Consider the following 18503-nt stretch of genomic DNA (forward strand, 5'->3'; position numbering starts at 1 on the left):
ATCTGTATTGGAAATACATGTGCAATTACATTTATGTACACAGAGATTGTATTTAATTGAAAAGGATGCTGTTATTGACCACAACAATAGAAGAATGGCATTTGATCCGATATGATTGACATACCTTCATATCTTATTATCATCATTGTATGTTATATTTACGTCCACTGACCAGTCATTGACCAAACACTGACCAAACTCTGACCAAAATCGATACAATGTTCGGGTCATCTTTAAGAAGACATCTCACTGATTATAATCGTATATAATAGCTGGTGAATCATCGCTGATTGGTCATTATCCTAATAAGGTTTTGATCAGGCGCAAGTTTAAGAGAAAATTGAGTTCACTTACAGTTAATTAAACGCTTTACTTATTATAAACGACCCTAATGGGGTTTCAATATCCACATAATAAGCATCGATTTAAGCAAGAAAGTATGGAGTGAATACCGTTATGTTTGGTTTCTGCAGTAGTGATATAGAGACGGTCGACCCAACATGCGGCGCATAACACAATCAGTGATGTACTTCAGAGTGTTGTGTCCATGTTCTATACTATTTAAATCAAACGAAACACTATAAAGGGTTTCTATACACGAATAACAAGCCTAAATCCGTTCAAACACCAGCTCACACGCGAGCTCTGGTATAAAGGCACAAATGGTTTGCGTTGATTACGTTGAAATCGTACATCAACGGAGAATCATTTTATGTGATATGGAGCAATATACTGTACATTCAAGGACAATATACAGTTCATTTTATTTATGTTGATGGTAGTTGTTTTATAACCCCTCCCCTCAACATAAAGGGGTATATACTAGTTTTTGTCTTTTGTTCGAGACGTGCAACCTTGCATGCGTCCATGATAATCTTGTGTGTACGACATTTTATAAACTCATTGACAGATTTAGTTTATTTTCATTCCATAGCATCAATGCGTCTAGTTCGACGCTTGGTTAAATTCCAATTGCCATCGGAGAAGTTCAAAGGTCAATGGTCACAATTGAGCATTTTGAAATAAAGAGCTTGTGTACACGATAATTCTTGAACCTCTGGAAAGAATTAGTTTATATTCACATCATAACATTACAACATGAAATTATACACCCGATTAGACTTTTGGTTGTCATTGATCAAGTTTAAAGGTCAAAGACTGCATTTTGAATGATATCTGATGAACCCCTGGACTTACATGTATCTGCTTTATGGATGGGCTGAGGAAGGGTGTAAATCTTCGTGAACCCTGCTCACTTTGCTTTTATTGTTTCGGTATATTTGTTTGGTTGTACATGTGGTCTAGCTTATCTTTAAATATTCATTTGGGGGATTTAGAAAAAAAATTAAGGCACGTGCCATATTAATTATATAGACAAATACCTTAAGTGATGTTCAGAATCTCTTTAATGATCACACGTATCACGCAACCTGTTTATCTTCAGGTATAATCCCTCACGCAAGAGGCTAATCAGCAAAGCACACAACAAATAATTACCACGGTCTTAAGTCACGTGATTACGTGCATTGTATTGATGTTTACATTAAATCTGCTGATTGGAAAACAAACAAAAACAAAACAAAATTCAAACCACTGAAATTGATTGATCACAGAGTTGCACAACGTTTTAGACTTAAAGTCATGACCTACTGCTTCAGGGTGTCGTCTGCTACTTAATGCGATTTCCCTAGAAGGAAGTCAATTACGTGTTACTCGTCCTGACAATAATCGCCATACAATCGATTAGATGTAGTCATTAACTAGTCAAAAGCTAACGATGAAATGAATTAACATACCTTATTTCAGGTCAATGACAGGTGTTTGTAATACATCGCAACATATCCAGGCATCGACTGTATTTGAACAAAATTTGAACAACACCTCTATCTTTTCCTCCATATACCTTTTCTATGCCCTATGTTGTACTCTAATTTTGCCTATAGTTTGCTGTCGTGTTTGTGATTTTGAGCTAGAATTACAATTCCGTTTATGCAATGTATCCCAAAATTCTCTTGGTGTTCTGAAGGGGTTTATTATTGCCAGATAACCGTCTACAAGTATAATGACCATCTAATTGCCGCCATCGACTCAACGAAGTATCTAAAGATTCAGAAAAACAAATTTGGCAGTAAACAATCCAATACCTGATCAAACTGGAGATCAAACTCTCTATATAACTTACTACTAATTTGGAGTGTACATACAGGGAATACCTTTGTATTTTTAAAATATCGTTTGACAATGACGATGTCCATATATGAGCACTAGCGTTCTGAGATGATTAAAACTCTTGAGTGATGTGTTCATTTATCCGGTAAAAACTTCACTGTTGACAGTGAGATGTTCTGCGATTATCTGTCGGGGGAGAAATTGAAGGAAAATGGCGCAGCGAAACAGCAGTTATATCAAGGACAGTAATTTGGAAATGACAATGGCAAACAGACATTGTTTGACTTGTTTCCAAGAGAAATATGCATAAAAACAATGGATACAGACCTAGACTTTCGAAGTAAAAAAGTACCCAACAAAACATTGAATACAGACTTATCCTTTGGAAGTGGAAGTACGCAACAAAACAATGAGTACAGACCTAAACTTCAAAAGTGGAGGTTCGCAACAAAACAATGGGTATCGACCAAGACCTTCGAATTTGAAAAAAGCAACAAAACAATTGGTACAGACTTGGCCAGCGTTACAAGTTTTTGGATTTATAGGAAGGGTTACTATTCGCTAGAATGAAATATTTGATGAAATCATTATTTTTGTTAGTCCTTAAGTCGTAGCATTTAAAGAAATGTTTAAAAGTCAATGACTTGTGTGACCTGATGATTACATAAGAGACAGAGCCAATTGTATCTGTGATTCCGTCATTTGGATGGTTGGAGGGGAAATACATTTGATTTTATACCGGCACCACAGTATGTATACCGTAAAATTGTACTTTATAGTAGCAGTTGTTGATTCTATACCAAGTAATGTCGGATGTTTGATTAATTTAATCGAAAGAAATTAATAAACACATATAACGCGTTTCATTCTGTTAATTTTCCTTTTTTGTAACCTTTATTATTGGAGAAAAAATTCTATGAACATGTACTTTTCGTGAACACGTTGAATTATTGGATGAAAATATTGAACAGTGGTTGACGTTTCCTATGTAATAGACAAAAAAGCGATGGCGAATCACGACAATGCTTAAGATATATTATTCCTTCAATGAATGCAAACGTCTGTAGATTTCTCCGACACACAGCCTAAAGCGATTTTGGATGACACTTTACAATAAGATACACCTGCTTCATGTGCCTTGTATCCAATAAACAATCAATGACGCACACGTAAGTCGATCGTGGAAATAACAATTTCTTTAAGGGATTTACATTATGACAATGGCTGTTTGGGTTGTAGACTGGACACTTAATGATCACGGAATGACGTCATGTACTGCCAGGGGAGGAAATTTATTTAATGATAATGAATAATTCTGATGAACAGCGGAACTAGTAAGGAATATATCGCTTTTTTCATGCGCTTTTAAAATGATCCAATAAGATAAATGAATACACAATTAATTCAATGATGGGTTTGTTGCATCCCTATACTTGTTTTTTAACATTTGTTTGTGCCCAAGTTAATTTTCCTAACTTCAATCTTGCATTTCTCCCTTTTGGTCCGTTTCGCCACGGATGAGACCTAGAAGGAAGAAACATCTGGATGATGCCACTAACATTACTAACGAGTCCTAGAAGGATTAAAAAGTTTGTATGATGTCCCTGACGAGTCCTACAAATACAAGGCAGCTGTATGGTGTCCCTACCATCTCTGACGAGTCCCTAAAGGACCAAACAGCTGTATGATGATCCTAAATCACTGACGAGTCATTGAAGGACGAAACAGCTGTATGATGTCCCTAACATCACTGATGAGTAATTGAAGGGCGAAACAGCTGTATAGTGTCCCTAACATAACTAACGAGTCCTAGAAGTTTGCTGTAATTGTTGCTAAATTCATGTTTAAAAGTCGCTAGTCAATTGCGTGATTGTTGTTACACTGTAGGTATAGATGGTTGGGAAATTCTTGACAAAGATTCGGTTTTAACCCAGATTCCGTACCCTTGGATATGCAATGTTTGATGGAAATGTTCTCTATATCTGTCCTCTGTGCCTGTATAAAGGCTTCACTTTGTATACCACAAACTAAACTATTACTGGTACCATACGGCGAACGGCTTACAACAGAAACTATTTGGAGATGCAATAAACCCGAATATCTAATGTGTTGAAGATTTTAACGGAACCATTAAGAGGGTTAATGCCAAAGTAGAACATTATAGTACATTTTACCGTTTTTGTTTGCCCTGTTTAACTCCTTCTGTCCTACAAATTTTACCGTTGTTGATGTCATTGCTGTTGTTGTTGTTGGTGGTGGTGGTGGTGTTGTTGGTGGTGTTGATGTTGTTGATGTTGTTGACGTTGTTATTGCTGTTTTGATGTTGTTGTTGTTGTTTTGATGATGTTGTTGTTGTTGTTCTGATGATGTTGTTTTTGTTTTTATTGTTATTGTTGTTGTTGTTTTGATGTTGTTGTTGTTCAGTGTTCTCGCCTTATCACATTGTCGTATACTCGTGATTTAAAAATAATTCAGACTATAAGCGCAATTTTCAGCTTTTTAATTTCTGTTTGATACAATCAGTGAGTGACAGATATCTTCTAAAGTTCTGAAAGTAAAATTATGAATATTGATCATTCGTTCTATATCTGCCAAGAAAGCAATGTATTTCCTTGCATATGATGCATTTTCATTAGTCCATTTCTGACAATATCAACATCGAAATCAATAATTGGAGTGATGTCTTCTCTGAAGTTACTCGTCTTCCGTGGGTGTCGTGTTGGTAACGACCGGTAAAGTCGTAATGTGCCGTAAGAAAATATGCTGTATCTAAATACTGACGAGTTCATGTCTGATGTTTTCCTGCACGTTTTTTGACACTAAAATGTCGTCGATTTGTCGCCCAGAGACTGGTTTTACTGTCAGGGGGCGTCGATCGATATTAACATTAGCTATGAAAGGGAGCAAAACCCGAAAAAAGTAATGATGCATGTCTGAGAGCCATTCATAACAATAGTTTATGTAAATTTTTATGCTTTACTTATAACAACAATGGCATCAATACCTATACTAAGCAAACATCCCCGTAAGAGGATTTTACGTATGTTTATAGGAAGAATAAATGTTGATCCCGGATACTACGTATTACCTGATTCCGAGTATAATGTGTTGTATCGTGGTCCACAATGTAAAATCATTTTGAACCGTCCTTGATTTATCACCTGAATTTTTCTTTTTAGATTTTCAGCTGTTGGTATACATCGCATACAATTATTACCGCAAAACTGGAAACACAGAACGATTACATAACTACATCCTACACTTACTTGTTACAGCAGTTGAAAAGGAAATATCAACAATGCTATGACTTTAGTCGTTATTATCTAGAATCGTGGTTCGTTAATAGGTGACGTCAGTAAAGTTTCAGTGAGATGTGACGTCAAAAATTATAAATTTTCTGAAAAGACTCATCCTGAATGAGTGGCGTAACAATCGCTATCTAATAGTCTTATACAACATTAATTTAAAAAGTGCGGCCGATGTATCATCAAATTCAAATTCAAAATAGCAATGCCGTATAAATATTTATCAAGGGCCGTATAAAGAAATGTTTGGTGCCGTATAAATATATATCACGGGCCGTATACAGAATGTTGGGTGCCGTATAAATATATATCACGGGCCGTATAAAGAAATGTTTGGTGCCGTATAAATATATATCACGGGCCGTATAAAGTAATGTTGGGTGCCGTATAAATATATATCACGGGCCGTATAAAGAAATGTCGGGTGTCGTGTAAATATATATCACGGGCCGTATGAAGAAATGTTTGGTGCCGTATAAATATATATCACGGTGCCTTGTTAATATATATTTCAAGGGCCGTGTAAATATATTTTTGTAATACATAATCTAAAACAATAAAACCCAGTCGTATTATTTGTGTTCAAAAGGCGTGATCTTCGCACATTGCAAGTCTTAGCTCATTAATCAGGTTGTTGAGATAAAAGATGTCAATTTCATGATAACTGACAATTTCTGTGAACTCTGCCGCCAACGACAAATTATCAAAACACACGATAAAGTTTGGAATCGATACAGCCATTTAAACCCTAGTGTGTACCGACACTCAAAGATAATTGGAAGTTATCGTTTTCCTACTGACAACAGACGATGGTTATACATCATCGCTACTGATCTACTTTAATTAGCACGCACATTTCTGCCAATATTTCGGTGTGTTTCAAAACATTCAAAGTTTTCTTATTTTAGTTTATTTTGATATCTAACGCAGTGATTTATTTACGTTTGCGGGTGTGAAATATGATTTTCAATATTTTCATGACTTCATTTATTTCCTCGTTCATACTAAAACCACAGCGTTGCAATTTTAAATGTTTTGATTTTCAGTTAAGCTGCTACGACTCTGCATGAACATATTCCTTCCTCTGTCTTGGTTATATAAAAAAGGGACAAATGAAAACGCTCCATTAAATGACAAGTTAGCAATAGCCTCGTGTATTATTGAAACTATTTCGTTATTCTAAAATAAATACACGCTGATAGGGTCAACCATAAGGAAGACCATAAGGAAAGCTGCGGAAATCATACCTGGCTTAAACCGATATTGGAATCGAGATGCACGCACACACACGCACACAAATGCTTCATTCAATTGGGCTTATTTTTATATTTGATAATGTTGGAGGAACAAAAATGTGTGGATATATTCTGAGCCGATGCAATTTTAAATAAAGATTAAGACCCAAACAGTTTACTGTTCAGTCATCTGAGGATTCGTCAGTAGTGATAGATCTGAGGATTCGTCAGTGGTGATAGGTCTGAGGATTCGTCAGTAGTGATAGATCTGAGGATTCGTCAGTAGTGATAGATGCCAAACGTCGCAGAAAATGAGAAAAGAAAGAGCACATACATATCATATACACAGTCAAAGATAAAATAATGTAAATCATTTTCAATAAACAAGTGTGTCAACAAACAAAATAGAAATGGTTCACGCGATAGCGACAAAGTCATAAAACACATGTACACGTTATTGTATCACAGTTCCAACCTCAAACTAAAGCCATCATGTTAACCTGTATTCTCCCTGGACGTTATTATCGGGACTAGAGTTTATTGTTTCCCCGTGTAGGTCTTATTAGGCGCCGCCGTCACCATATGTATTCCCTACTAGACAGAAGTCTGTTAATAGCTTGAGAAAATGTCTTTTGTTTTAATATCGCTTCCAATACATATAATATTTATCTGGAGTTCCACTGCTACAATTACCAGGAAGCAAAAATTAAGAAATACCTAACTAGGCTGTTTATGGCATGTTTCGTTAATAAAGGAACTATAAACAATTAAACATCATACCATGAGTAACACTTCTTAAGAAGGATGGAACATCAAATGTGTTCCTTTATCATTTTATAAATTTTGCACTTGATTTTGTCCACACAATCATGTATACCTTTACATTAACCGTAGGCTAGATGAAAATGTTCACTAGTAACCCCTCACCAAACCTTATCATCATTCTGATAAATCTATCATAGGTTACGTATGATGTAGGTGATGTCGGCATTGAATAGCATGCCATGCTAGTAAACAGGACTATGAATGCTTAGCGATTGCTATGTTTCGATTGTGAACTTTCATTTTCTTGGTTTTAATATCTTTGATTCTCACGGTGTTGCTATAGCCTGCTGTGAATGTAACCTTTTTTTAGATTGATATCTTACACCATTATCTTATTGTGAAATATGTTATTTTTCGTGTGAAATTGAAGTCGAGCCTAATTTTAATATACCAAGAAGTATTTTCTGTGGCTTTTATGTACATTGTATCTGTCCTGGTTGCAATTTTGCTGAATATGCTTATTTGAAATTTCAGAACACCTGGTTTTCTTTATTTTTATGATCTCTTATATGGCTACATTTGACAGTTTTTACACTACTTTCGTTATTTTTCTCTCTTATTGTGTTGCTATAGGCTTGATTTAACTACCAGTGAAATAAATACTAACGTTTCTCCGTAAGCAATACCTGTGTCGCTATGTGTCCCTAAATGTCAGTGTGCCTTTATATACTTTGGTGATTAATGTGTGGTATTCCTACCTCGTCGATTTCTACATTCATACATAAATACAGGACACAACTGGGATATAAAATCACTACGTTCCTATTGCCATGTGCTTCTGCGACGACTTTTTAATTAAATTGTGCGGTATCTTATCGAATTACGCAAATGACATTTCCTAAAATGTCAAACGTGCTCAGACGCCCTAGAATCTTCTTAGACAGAAACCCGTCCTTTATACATATAATATTGGAGTTATAGATAAGTCCAGCTTGTGAATTTTCCCGAATAATTTACTTGGATAATGTTCAATTCGACTTTGACGGTACTGGAATTATTATCTGTGCTAACACAACTGCATTACGCCAGCTTAGGAAACTATTTTTGAAATCACGTATAGACAATCTACAGATGGCACTGAGGTCTATTTTTAGCCTTCTAGCAGATTTCCTCTGTGAGGCTAGTCGAACTGTGAAAATCGCTTATGCTCGATTGATGATGGCGGACCTACTTTACATTCTGTTTCAGTGGAGAACTAGAAGAAACAATTATTCTTGATCGATTCCCGTATAAGAGATAGGTGACATTGGTCCGAATTCATATCAAGACATGGATGGTAGTTGTCAGGAGAAAGAGAAACAATGATATATACTGCCTTCCTTTCACGTATAAATTGGCGATCCTTCACTCTTCCACACACTCACAATTTACATGAATGTGGGATTCAATTCCGAACGACTTGATTTACACTAGATCATGTCGCATGTGACAATCACTCTTTGGTCGAGCTACACGGAATGAATAAAAGAAAATTAATTGATTTTGTTTTTGTTAATAAAAATGCATAGATAAAGGTGAATCAAGAATGAAGTTTGAAATATCGTCATAAGATATACTGATTGATGCGTACACTATACAAAATGGCTTGCCAGAATCGACTGAGAACATTAATGTTAAAGGCAGTATTGTCCAACCTGGGTATTGGCTCCGACCATGTCCATTTTGTCTGGTATATGTAAACAATAAAAGAATACTGTCGCGAGAGCCAAGTCTAATCCTTAAAATCTATAAAACGATAATAACATGTGAACAGAGCATTAGAAAGGTACAAAGTGAATAATATATAGATTCTGGAATGTCTTCTGCCTGTTGATAGAGTCCGCCATGTCTAATTCAAATACTCAAAGATTGTACCTCATTTTGACTGCGTATACGGTAGTATGCCCGCAGTTCGCAACATTTCCTATAGAGAATCGTGGTAGTGACAAATGAACCATTAAGAATATTTACACATAAGGAAATACATGTATTACCATTAACATATTGAAGGTGATAGTAAAACTTGTGCCCTCCTATCATAATGCATATCACCTTGTGCCGTTAGCTTCCCGTCGGCAGTCAGCGCCTATTACGTTCAACATGTAGTGTATTAGGTAAGATGTCACTTTTTATTAATATCGCGTGTCTGAAATGTCTTTCTGTTTGATTCTATGATGATATGATCGGCAAGGTTTATACATGTTCTTTTTATCTAAAGAAAAAATATAGCATATTTGACAAAAGACGCAGAAAACAGTTCTTTATCTACTCCACCAGTGTACCTGATAGAAATGTGCTAGGGTTTCGTGCTGAATGTGTGTGCCTGGGACCTTATACGGTCTGATAATTTACGTAAAAGGCGGTAATGGGTTTGGTGATAATGCTATCTATCTCGAGATTCGACAGCACACATTAGCTTTTGTTGAACATGATGGGTATTATATGACTTGTACGTATCAAGAAATATCTCGGTATCGACCAGTTTGAATTTAGCTCTTCTGGTCTTAATTTAGCCCTCTGAAATGATTCCGTCAGGTGTCGCATGCGTAAAAAATTGCTGAAAAACTTATCTTAAACTAGTGGCCCAGAGAGCCTGTATCGCTCACCTGGATATTGCAGTAAAGGATGTTACAAACCAAAAACCAAATAAAGACCAAATCTCTATATTACTACAGAAGTCGCAATTTGAAAGAATTTGCAATCTTTATCCCCATTGGGGCCCACCTCTAAAGCCCCTGAAGGCGCAACCAATATTCTAGTAATGTTCTATGTCGAATTTCGTCAAAAGTTTGCCAGTAGTTTTGAAGAAGAAGGTTTAAATGCATGGATACATACTTACAAAAACTTACATTTAGTGTACATAGCAAGTACGCAATACTGACTCCCACCCTACCACTAAGACTCATTGTTTCAAGAGCCCAAAATCTTATAATTTCAAAAGAGGGCTAGTGTTGATGATAATAATAAAATGAGCCTTTTCTCTCTGCTACTTTTGGAAGTGAAAAAAAGAATTTTTACCTATCCTATCCCTTAAGCCCCCTGGACACTAGCCCAAACATTTTCATAAACTCATCTATCCATGTCCCAGGAATGTCGCACGTCAAGTTTATTAAAAATTGACACAGTAGTTTTGAAGAAGATTAAAATGTAAATAGTTGACAGACGACAGACGATGGACGATAGATATTCAATATATGCTTGATATCTCCCTGTTGGTGGTAAGAAGTGATACTGTGCACAACCTCTCTTTAATATGGTTAATTATTGTATAATCGCCCTGGTTACATAGCGCATCGGACAGAGTGATATGTGTTAGTTATAAATAATTCCTCTTAACATTAACTACAGTAAATACAACATATTTTCCCGCTACCAATAAGATCTCCGCGTACTTCCATTCGAGTCAACAAGCTTTATTAGTATAACTATGTTGTAAAATAAATAGTTTTTATTTCATTTCATTTTATTTTATTTTATTTTATTTTTGCATCTACATTTACAACACTCAAAAAAATGCCAATCCCAAAGATGGTATTCGATTCAGTTTTGCACCCATTTCAACCGAAGATGCATCCATCACCCTCAGAATTACCAAGTCATTTTCAATGTTCATCAGTATCTAGAGCTGTTTAAGTGTTAGGTGTTCCCGTCCTGTCATGTTGCAAACTACAGAGAATAATTTCCGGATACCATCAACCTTCACAGAACACATTCTATCCCTTGTTTCTCAGCCCTGACACTTTTGTTTGTAGAAAATCCATCTGATCCGTTAATCAACTTACGACACTGCCATAGTTATGTTCTCTCCCGCTGACATTTTAAAAGGAATTGGCAAACGCACAGGAAGTATCAAAAATGTAAAATTGAAATATAGGGCATAAAAACCTTATCCGCCACGAATCAGATGGTACGGAAGGAGAAGCCTATTTTTAGATACTTCCCAACGGGAAATACGAACAGAGTAAATAGGTCATTAGTTAGAAAAACAGTAAAGGGTATGAAAACAACTGTTACGTGAAAACTCAATTAAAACAATACAAAAATTTCATAACAAAACTCTTTCTAAAACATGATTAAATCACATAATCCATACGAAAACACTATAAAGCAATAAAATCCATACGAAAACACAATAAAACAACCAAAATCATGCGAAAACACAATAACACAACATAATCCATACAAAAACACTATAGATAACATAAATAATAGGAAAACACAATACAACAATGAAATACATACGAAAACAAAATAAAACAACAAATTACATAGGAAAAACACAAAAAAACATCAAAAGTCATAAGAATACACAATAAAATAACAAAAATCATTACAAAAACACAATTAAATAACAAAAATCGTACGAAAACACAATAAGACAAAACAAATCTTATAATAAAATTAAAAAAAAAATTATAAAAAAAAAAAAGACAAAAATCCTTACAAAAATAAAATAAAATAACAAAAATGATACAAAAACATAATAAAACAACAAATATCATACAAAACACAATAAAACAACAAATTCCATACGAAAAACACAATAAAACATCAAAAGTCATAAGAATACAAAACAAAATAACAAGACAAAAAAAAAATAAAAAAATCTTATAATGAAATAAAAAGATTTATATATATATGTATAATTTTTTTCTAACAAAAATCCTTACAAAAATAAAATAAAATAGCAAAAATCATACGAAAACATAATAAAACAACAAATATCATACAAAAACACAATAAGACAACAAATTCCACATAAAAAACACAACGAAACATTGAAAGTCATAAGAATACACAATGAAATAACAACAATTCTAACAAACATAATAAGATAATAAAAATCCTACAAAAACACAATAAAACAACAAAAATCATGCGAAAACACAATAAAATAACAAAACTCATACGAAAACATAATAAAACAACAAATATCATACAAAAACACAATAAGACAACAAAATCCACACAAAAAACACAACGAAACATCAAAAGTCATAAGAATAAGTCACAATGAAATAACAATCCTAACAAACATAATTAAATAACAAAACAAAACACAATAAAATGACAAAAATCATGCGAAAACACAAAAATCATACGAAAACATAATAAAACAACAAATATCATAAGAAACACATTAAAACAACAAAATCCATACGAAAACACAATAAAATGACAAAAATCATACGAAAACACAATAACACAACAAAATCCATACGAAAACATAATAAAACAACAAATATCATAAGAAACACATTAAAACAACAAAATCCATACGAAAACACAATAAAATGACAAAAATCATACGAAAACACAATAACACAACAAAATCCATACGAAAACATAATAAAACAACAAATATCACAAGAAACACATTAAAACAACAAAATCCATACGAAAACATAATAAAACAACAAAAATCATGCGAAAACACAATAACACAACAAAATCCATACAAATAAAATATAAATAACAAAAATCATACGAAAACACAATAAAATAACAAAAATCATACGAAAACACTATGAAATAACAAAAACTTTACGAAAATAAAATAATAATAAATAACACGAAAAAATAGCACGCCAAGTTGATACGTATTGACATTTTGACGCAACAGAAAATTCATGTAAAAACAAAATAAACAAATATAGCTACATTTACCTGCATATGATAACAGAAATGACAGGACAACTGGAGATATTACGGTATAGACTTCCGTGACTGGCTACGTATTACATTTAGTATATAAACAGTAATGAAGTAAGTAAGGTCAATGTAGCTGAAAGGAAACCACCAAGCAAAACATGAATGATTTGAAACAATCATTGTGTACAATTTTGATTTTTGGTTTTTGTTGTTTTATTCTTTAGTTGTACTTTAGGTACAAACGGTAAACGTAGGCTGCATTAATATTGCTTGTGTTCCCTTTGTTCTTCGGGTTATCGCTAAGAGTACAGATTAGAAATAAGATTTATTAGTTTGTGTCACCAGATACGTCAGGAACATCCATTAAGATGATACAGATAGCTATCAGCTTCAATGATTACCGGGAGCAACTCGGTATTCTCTTCTTCTAACTTTGCTAGAACATACTGAAATGTACTGGTTTATAGCGGGATTTATAAAGGAAGCTTCGACTAATGCTTACTTTTAGCTTCTAAATCACATTACATAACCATCACACTTGGGTGATATATCGTGGTTTTAACCCATACATTTAATGTTAAAATATTTACACTTTCATCATGATAAAATAAGGCCAATCATACATGAAATGTAAATACCATGCTTAAAATGATTGCATATTTTTACTTATATACATGATTTATATGGTTGACATGGTAGATAAGCGTGTATCTATAATAGAAAAATATGACTGTTGGGATTTTTTCTTTATTTATGTATTTAACTACTTGTACATGCTTGATCATCAATAGAGTTATGAGCGCAATGTTTTAAACTCCAAAAGCGCTAGAAATGATACCGCTATTTATGACTTACCCTGGGTACATTTGAGCCTTATGGTTGATTATGTTTGAACTGGTAATGAGATCATATCTGATATACTTATATTTTTCAGGTGTGTCAGTTGCTGTCAGCATTTTCTCCTTGACGGCTATGAGCGTCGACCGCTACGTGTCCATACAACATCCGGTTGCTGCGCGCAGAATCATGTCTTCTTCGCAAGCTTTGCTGATCATTGGATGCATGTGGGTTATCTCGGCGATCTTCATGGGTCCTCTTTTGTACATCAGGGATGTCTCCGTCGTCGAGATGCCAACTCTCCCTCCTCTAACGTTCTGCATTGAAGACTGGCCCCAGGACCGAGATCGCGAAGCATATGGCCTTTTTCTGCTTTTCGTAGTATTTCTGATTCCTGCCGGGACGCTTGCCATATGTTATGTCAACGTCGGGAGAACGCTTTGCACTAATGAAATACCACGTGAAGGATCAGATAGCAGTACGCGTGGACTATTTTCCCGGAAGCGGGCTGCGCGCATGCTCATTATACTGGTGATTGTGTTCATGGTGTGTTGGCTTCCATACAACATCGCGTCGCTGTTCTCCGATATGACAGACGGTAGTCAGCTGTTATATATATTGTTTTTCTCCCTCTGGCTTGGACATGCCCATAGTGCAATAAATCCAGTCATGTTTTGGCTTTTGAACAGACGCTTCCGGGAAAGAGTTCGAGGAATGATGAGATATGTTCAAAAAAGTAGCTGCGGTTCTGCTACCGCGCATTCTCTACCGGAATATGTATAAAAAGACAATTCTCATATATCAAAAGTACGTCCATATATAAAATTCTCCCGGTGAATCGTCTCGTCATTTGCACACATCCGTGTGTTTGCTTTACTGTTATATTTGGACCCGTATGCTTTCACGTTTTATAGAACAATATTGCCTAAACAAAAATTATTATCAAAACCGAGGTGCTTTTACTTTTTGACAACGAATTGCTTTAAGTCATAGTTTCTGAGAGTTTATTTCCAAAACATATTTCGTAATAAGTTTTACGTTTCGTTAAAAAGGATCTACCAAGGAGGAGAACCAATTACCGGCGACCGTACTTTGATGGCCCCTGGCACCAACGATAAAGTATTCTATAATGAGTTCCCTGTGTTATTGTATATGAGGGAAGGACAAAGATGTCGGTTGTCTGAGAATTCCTGACAATGTGGATGATCAGTGTACGTTTTTCTTATTTAAGATGACCTCGAGCAAAAGATGTCAGTATGTCAGCTCATCGCCAATATATAGAAAAATATTTATCATTTACAATCTTATCTGAAAACAGTACATGATATGGAATGAAAAAGCAGATAGATTGTTGCACCTGCCACGTGACAAGTTATATGTGTTTATAGAATATATTTACTTGATCTATATATAACCATACCTTTACCACGCATGTGTGATAATGCCGCTGTACATAACTTTGTATTCATCATACTTGCATGAATAATGATATAAACATGCTATGTGTTAAAGAAAAAAAATTTGTACAAGCATAGTCATAATAGTACATAAATGTTTATAGTACATGTGAATATATATGTATAGAGATGTATATTTCTATAATGTAAATCGGACTCTGTGGGTATAATGGTTAAAAGTTCAAATAAAGAGAGTTGTTTACCAGCCACGGAATATCAGACGTATGCCTCGTAGTTCAATAGTCACCGACGCGTCTCTCATTCTGAGAACATGACATTACTTCGATTCGAACTAGATTCCTTGCAGAACACCTGATGTTAGTGTCCTTATACTTATCCTTGTAGAACACCTGATATAAATCTCCCTTTACGTATCCTTATAGAACACCTGATATAAGCCTCCCTATACTTATCCTTGTAGAACACCTGATATAAATCTCCCTTTACTTATCCTTATAGAACACCTGATATAAGTCTCCCTATACTTATCCTTGTAGAACACCTGATATAAGTCTCCCTATACTTATCCTTATAGAACACCTGATATAAGTCTCCCTATACTTATCCTTGTAGAACACCTGATATAAGTCTCCCTATACGTATCCTCATAAAACACCTGATATAAGTCTTCCTATACTTATCCTTATAGAACACCTGATATAAGTCTCCCAATACTTATCCTTGTAGAACACCTGATATAAGTCTCCCAATACTTATCCTTGTAGAACACCTGATATAAGTCTCCCTATACTTATCCTTATAGAACACCTGATATAAGTCTCCCTATACTTATCCTTGTAGAACACCTGATATAAGTCTCCCTATACTTATCCTTGTAGAACATCTGATATAAGTCTTCCTATACTTATCCTTATAGAACACCTGATATAAGTCTCCCAATACTTATCCTTGTAGAACACCTGATATAAGTCTCCCAATACTTATCCTTGTAGAACACCTGATATAAGTCTCCCTATACTTATCCTTATAGAACACCTGATATAAGTATCCCTATACTTATCCTTATAGAACACTTGATATAAGTCTCCCTATACTTATCCTTATAGAACACCTTATATAAGTCTCACTATACTTATCCTTATAGAACACCTGATATAAGTCTCCCTATACTTATCCTTATAGAACACCTGATATAAGTCTTCCTATACTTATCCTTGTAGAACACCTTATATAAATCTCCCTATACTTATCCTTATAGAACACCTGATATAAGTCTCACTATACTTATCCTTATAATACACCTGATATACGTCTCCCTATACTCATCCTTATAGAACACCTGATATAAGTCTCCCTATACTTATCCTTATAGAACACCTTATATAAATCTCCCTATACTTATCCTTATAGAACACCTGATATAAGTCTACCTGAACACCTGATATAAGTCTCCCTATACTTATCCTTATAGAACACCTGATATAAGTCTCCATATACTTATCCTTATTGAACACCTGATATAAGTCTCCCGGAACACCTGATATAAGTCTTCCTATACTTATCCTTATAGAACACCTGATATAAGTCTCCCTATACTTATCCTTTTATAAAACCTGATATAAGTCTCCCTATACTTATCTTTGTAGAACACCTGATATAAGTCTCCCTATACTTATCCTTATAGAACACCTGATATAAGTCTCCCTATACTTACCCTTATAAAACACCTGATATAAGTCTCCCTATACTTATCCTTATAGAACACCTGATATAAGTCTCCCTATACTTATCCTTATAGAACACCTGATATAAGTCTCCCTATACTTATCCTTGTAGAACACCTGATATAAGTCTCCCTATACTTATCCTTATAGAACACCTGATATAAGTCTCCCTATACTTATCCTTATAGAACACCCGATATAAGTCACACTATACTTATCCTTATAGAACACCTGATATAAGTCTCCCTATACTTATCCTTATAGAACACCTGATATAAGTCTCCCTATACTTATCCTTATAGAACACCTGATATAAGTCTCCCTATACTTATCCTGATAGAACACCTGATATAAGTCTCCATATACTTATACCTATAGAACACCGGATATAAGTCTCCATATACTGATCCTTATAGAACACATGATATAAGTCTCCCTATACTTATCCTTATAGAACACCTGATATAAGTCTCCCTTTACTTATCCTTATAGAACACATGATATAGGTCTCCCTATACTTATCCTTATAGAACACCTGATATAAGTCTCCCTATACTTATCCTTATAGAACACCTGATATAAGCCTCCCTATACTTATCCTTATAGAACACATGATATAGGTCTCCCTATACTTATCCTTATAGAACACCTGATATAAGTCTCCCTATACTTATCCTTATAGAACACCTGATATAAGCATCCCAATACTTATCCTTGCGGAACACCTGATATAAGTCTCCCTATACTTATCCTTATACAACACCTGATATAAGTCTGCTTATACTTATCCTTATAGAACACCTGATATAAGTCTCCCTATACTTATACTTGCAGAACACCTGATATAAGTCACTCTATACTTATCCTTATAGAACACCTGATATAAGCATCCCTATACTTATCCTTATAGAACACCTGATATAAGTCTCCCTATACTTATCCTTATAGAGCACCTGATATAAGTCTCCCTATACTTATACTTGTAGAACACCTGATATAAGTCTCCCAATACTTATCCTTGTAGAACACCTGATATAAGTCTCCCTATACTTATACTTGTAGAACACCTGATATAAGTCACCCTATACTTATCCTTATAGAACACCTGATATAAGTGTCCATATACTTATCCTTATAGAACACCTGATATAAGTCTCCCTATACTTATCCTTATAGAACACCTGATATAAGTCTCCCTATACTTATCCTTGTAGAACACCTGATATAAGTGTCCATATACTTATCCTTATAGAACACCTGATATAAGTCTCCCTATACTTATCCTTATAGAACACCGGATATAAGTCTCCCTATACTTATCCTTATAGAACACCTGATATAAGTCTCCCTATACTTATC

General features: G+C 34.7%; 1 protein-coding gene across 1 annotated transcript in view; it reads left to right on the top strand.

Moving 5' to 3' along the window:
• The window catches only part of LOC117334944 (gastrin/cholecystokinin type B receptor-like), a 61491-nt gene extending 45848 nt beyond the window's left edge, over window positions 1-15643 (top strand). Inside the window, exon 2 of the mRNA XM_033894803.1 lies at window positions 14100-15643. Within this exon, the coding sequence (XP_033750694.1) occupies window positions 14100-14785 (686 nt within the window). The 3' untranslated portion in view covers window positions 14786-15643. The remainder of the gene's footprint in view (window positions 1-14099) is intronic.
• The last annotated feature ends 2860 nt before the right edge of the window (window positions 15644-18503 follow it).

Source organism: Pecten maximus, chromosome 9, assembly GCF_902652985.1.
Source record: "Pecten maximus chromosome 9, xPecMax1.1, whole genome shotgun sequence".
In the NCBI taxonomy this organism is placed as follows: Eukaryota; Metazoa; Mollusca; class Bivalvia; order Pectinida; family Pectinidae; genus Pecten; species Pecten maximus.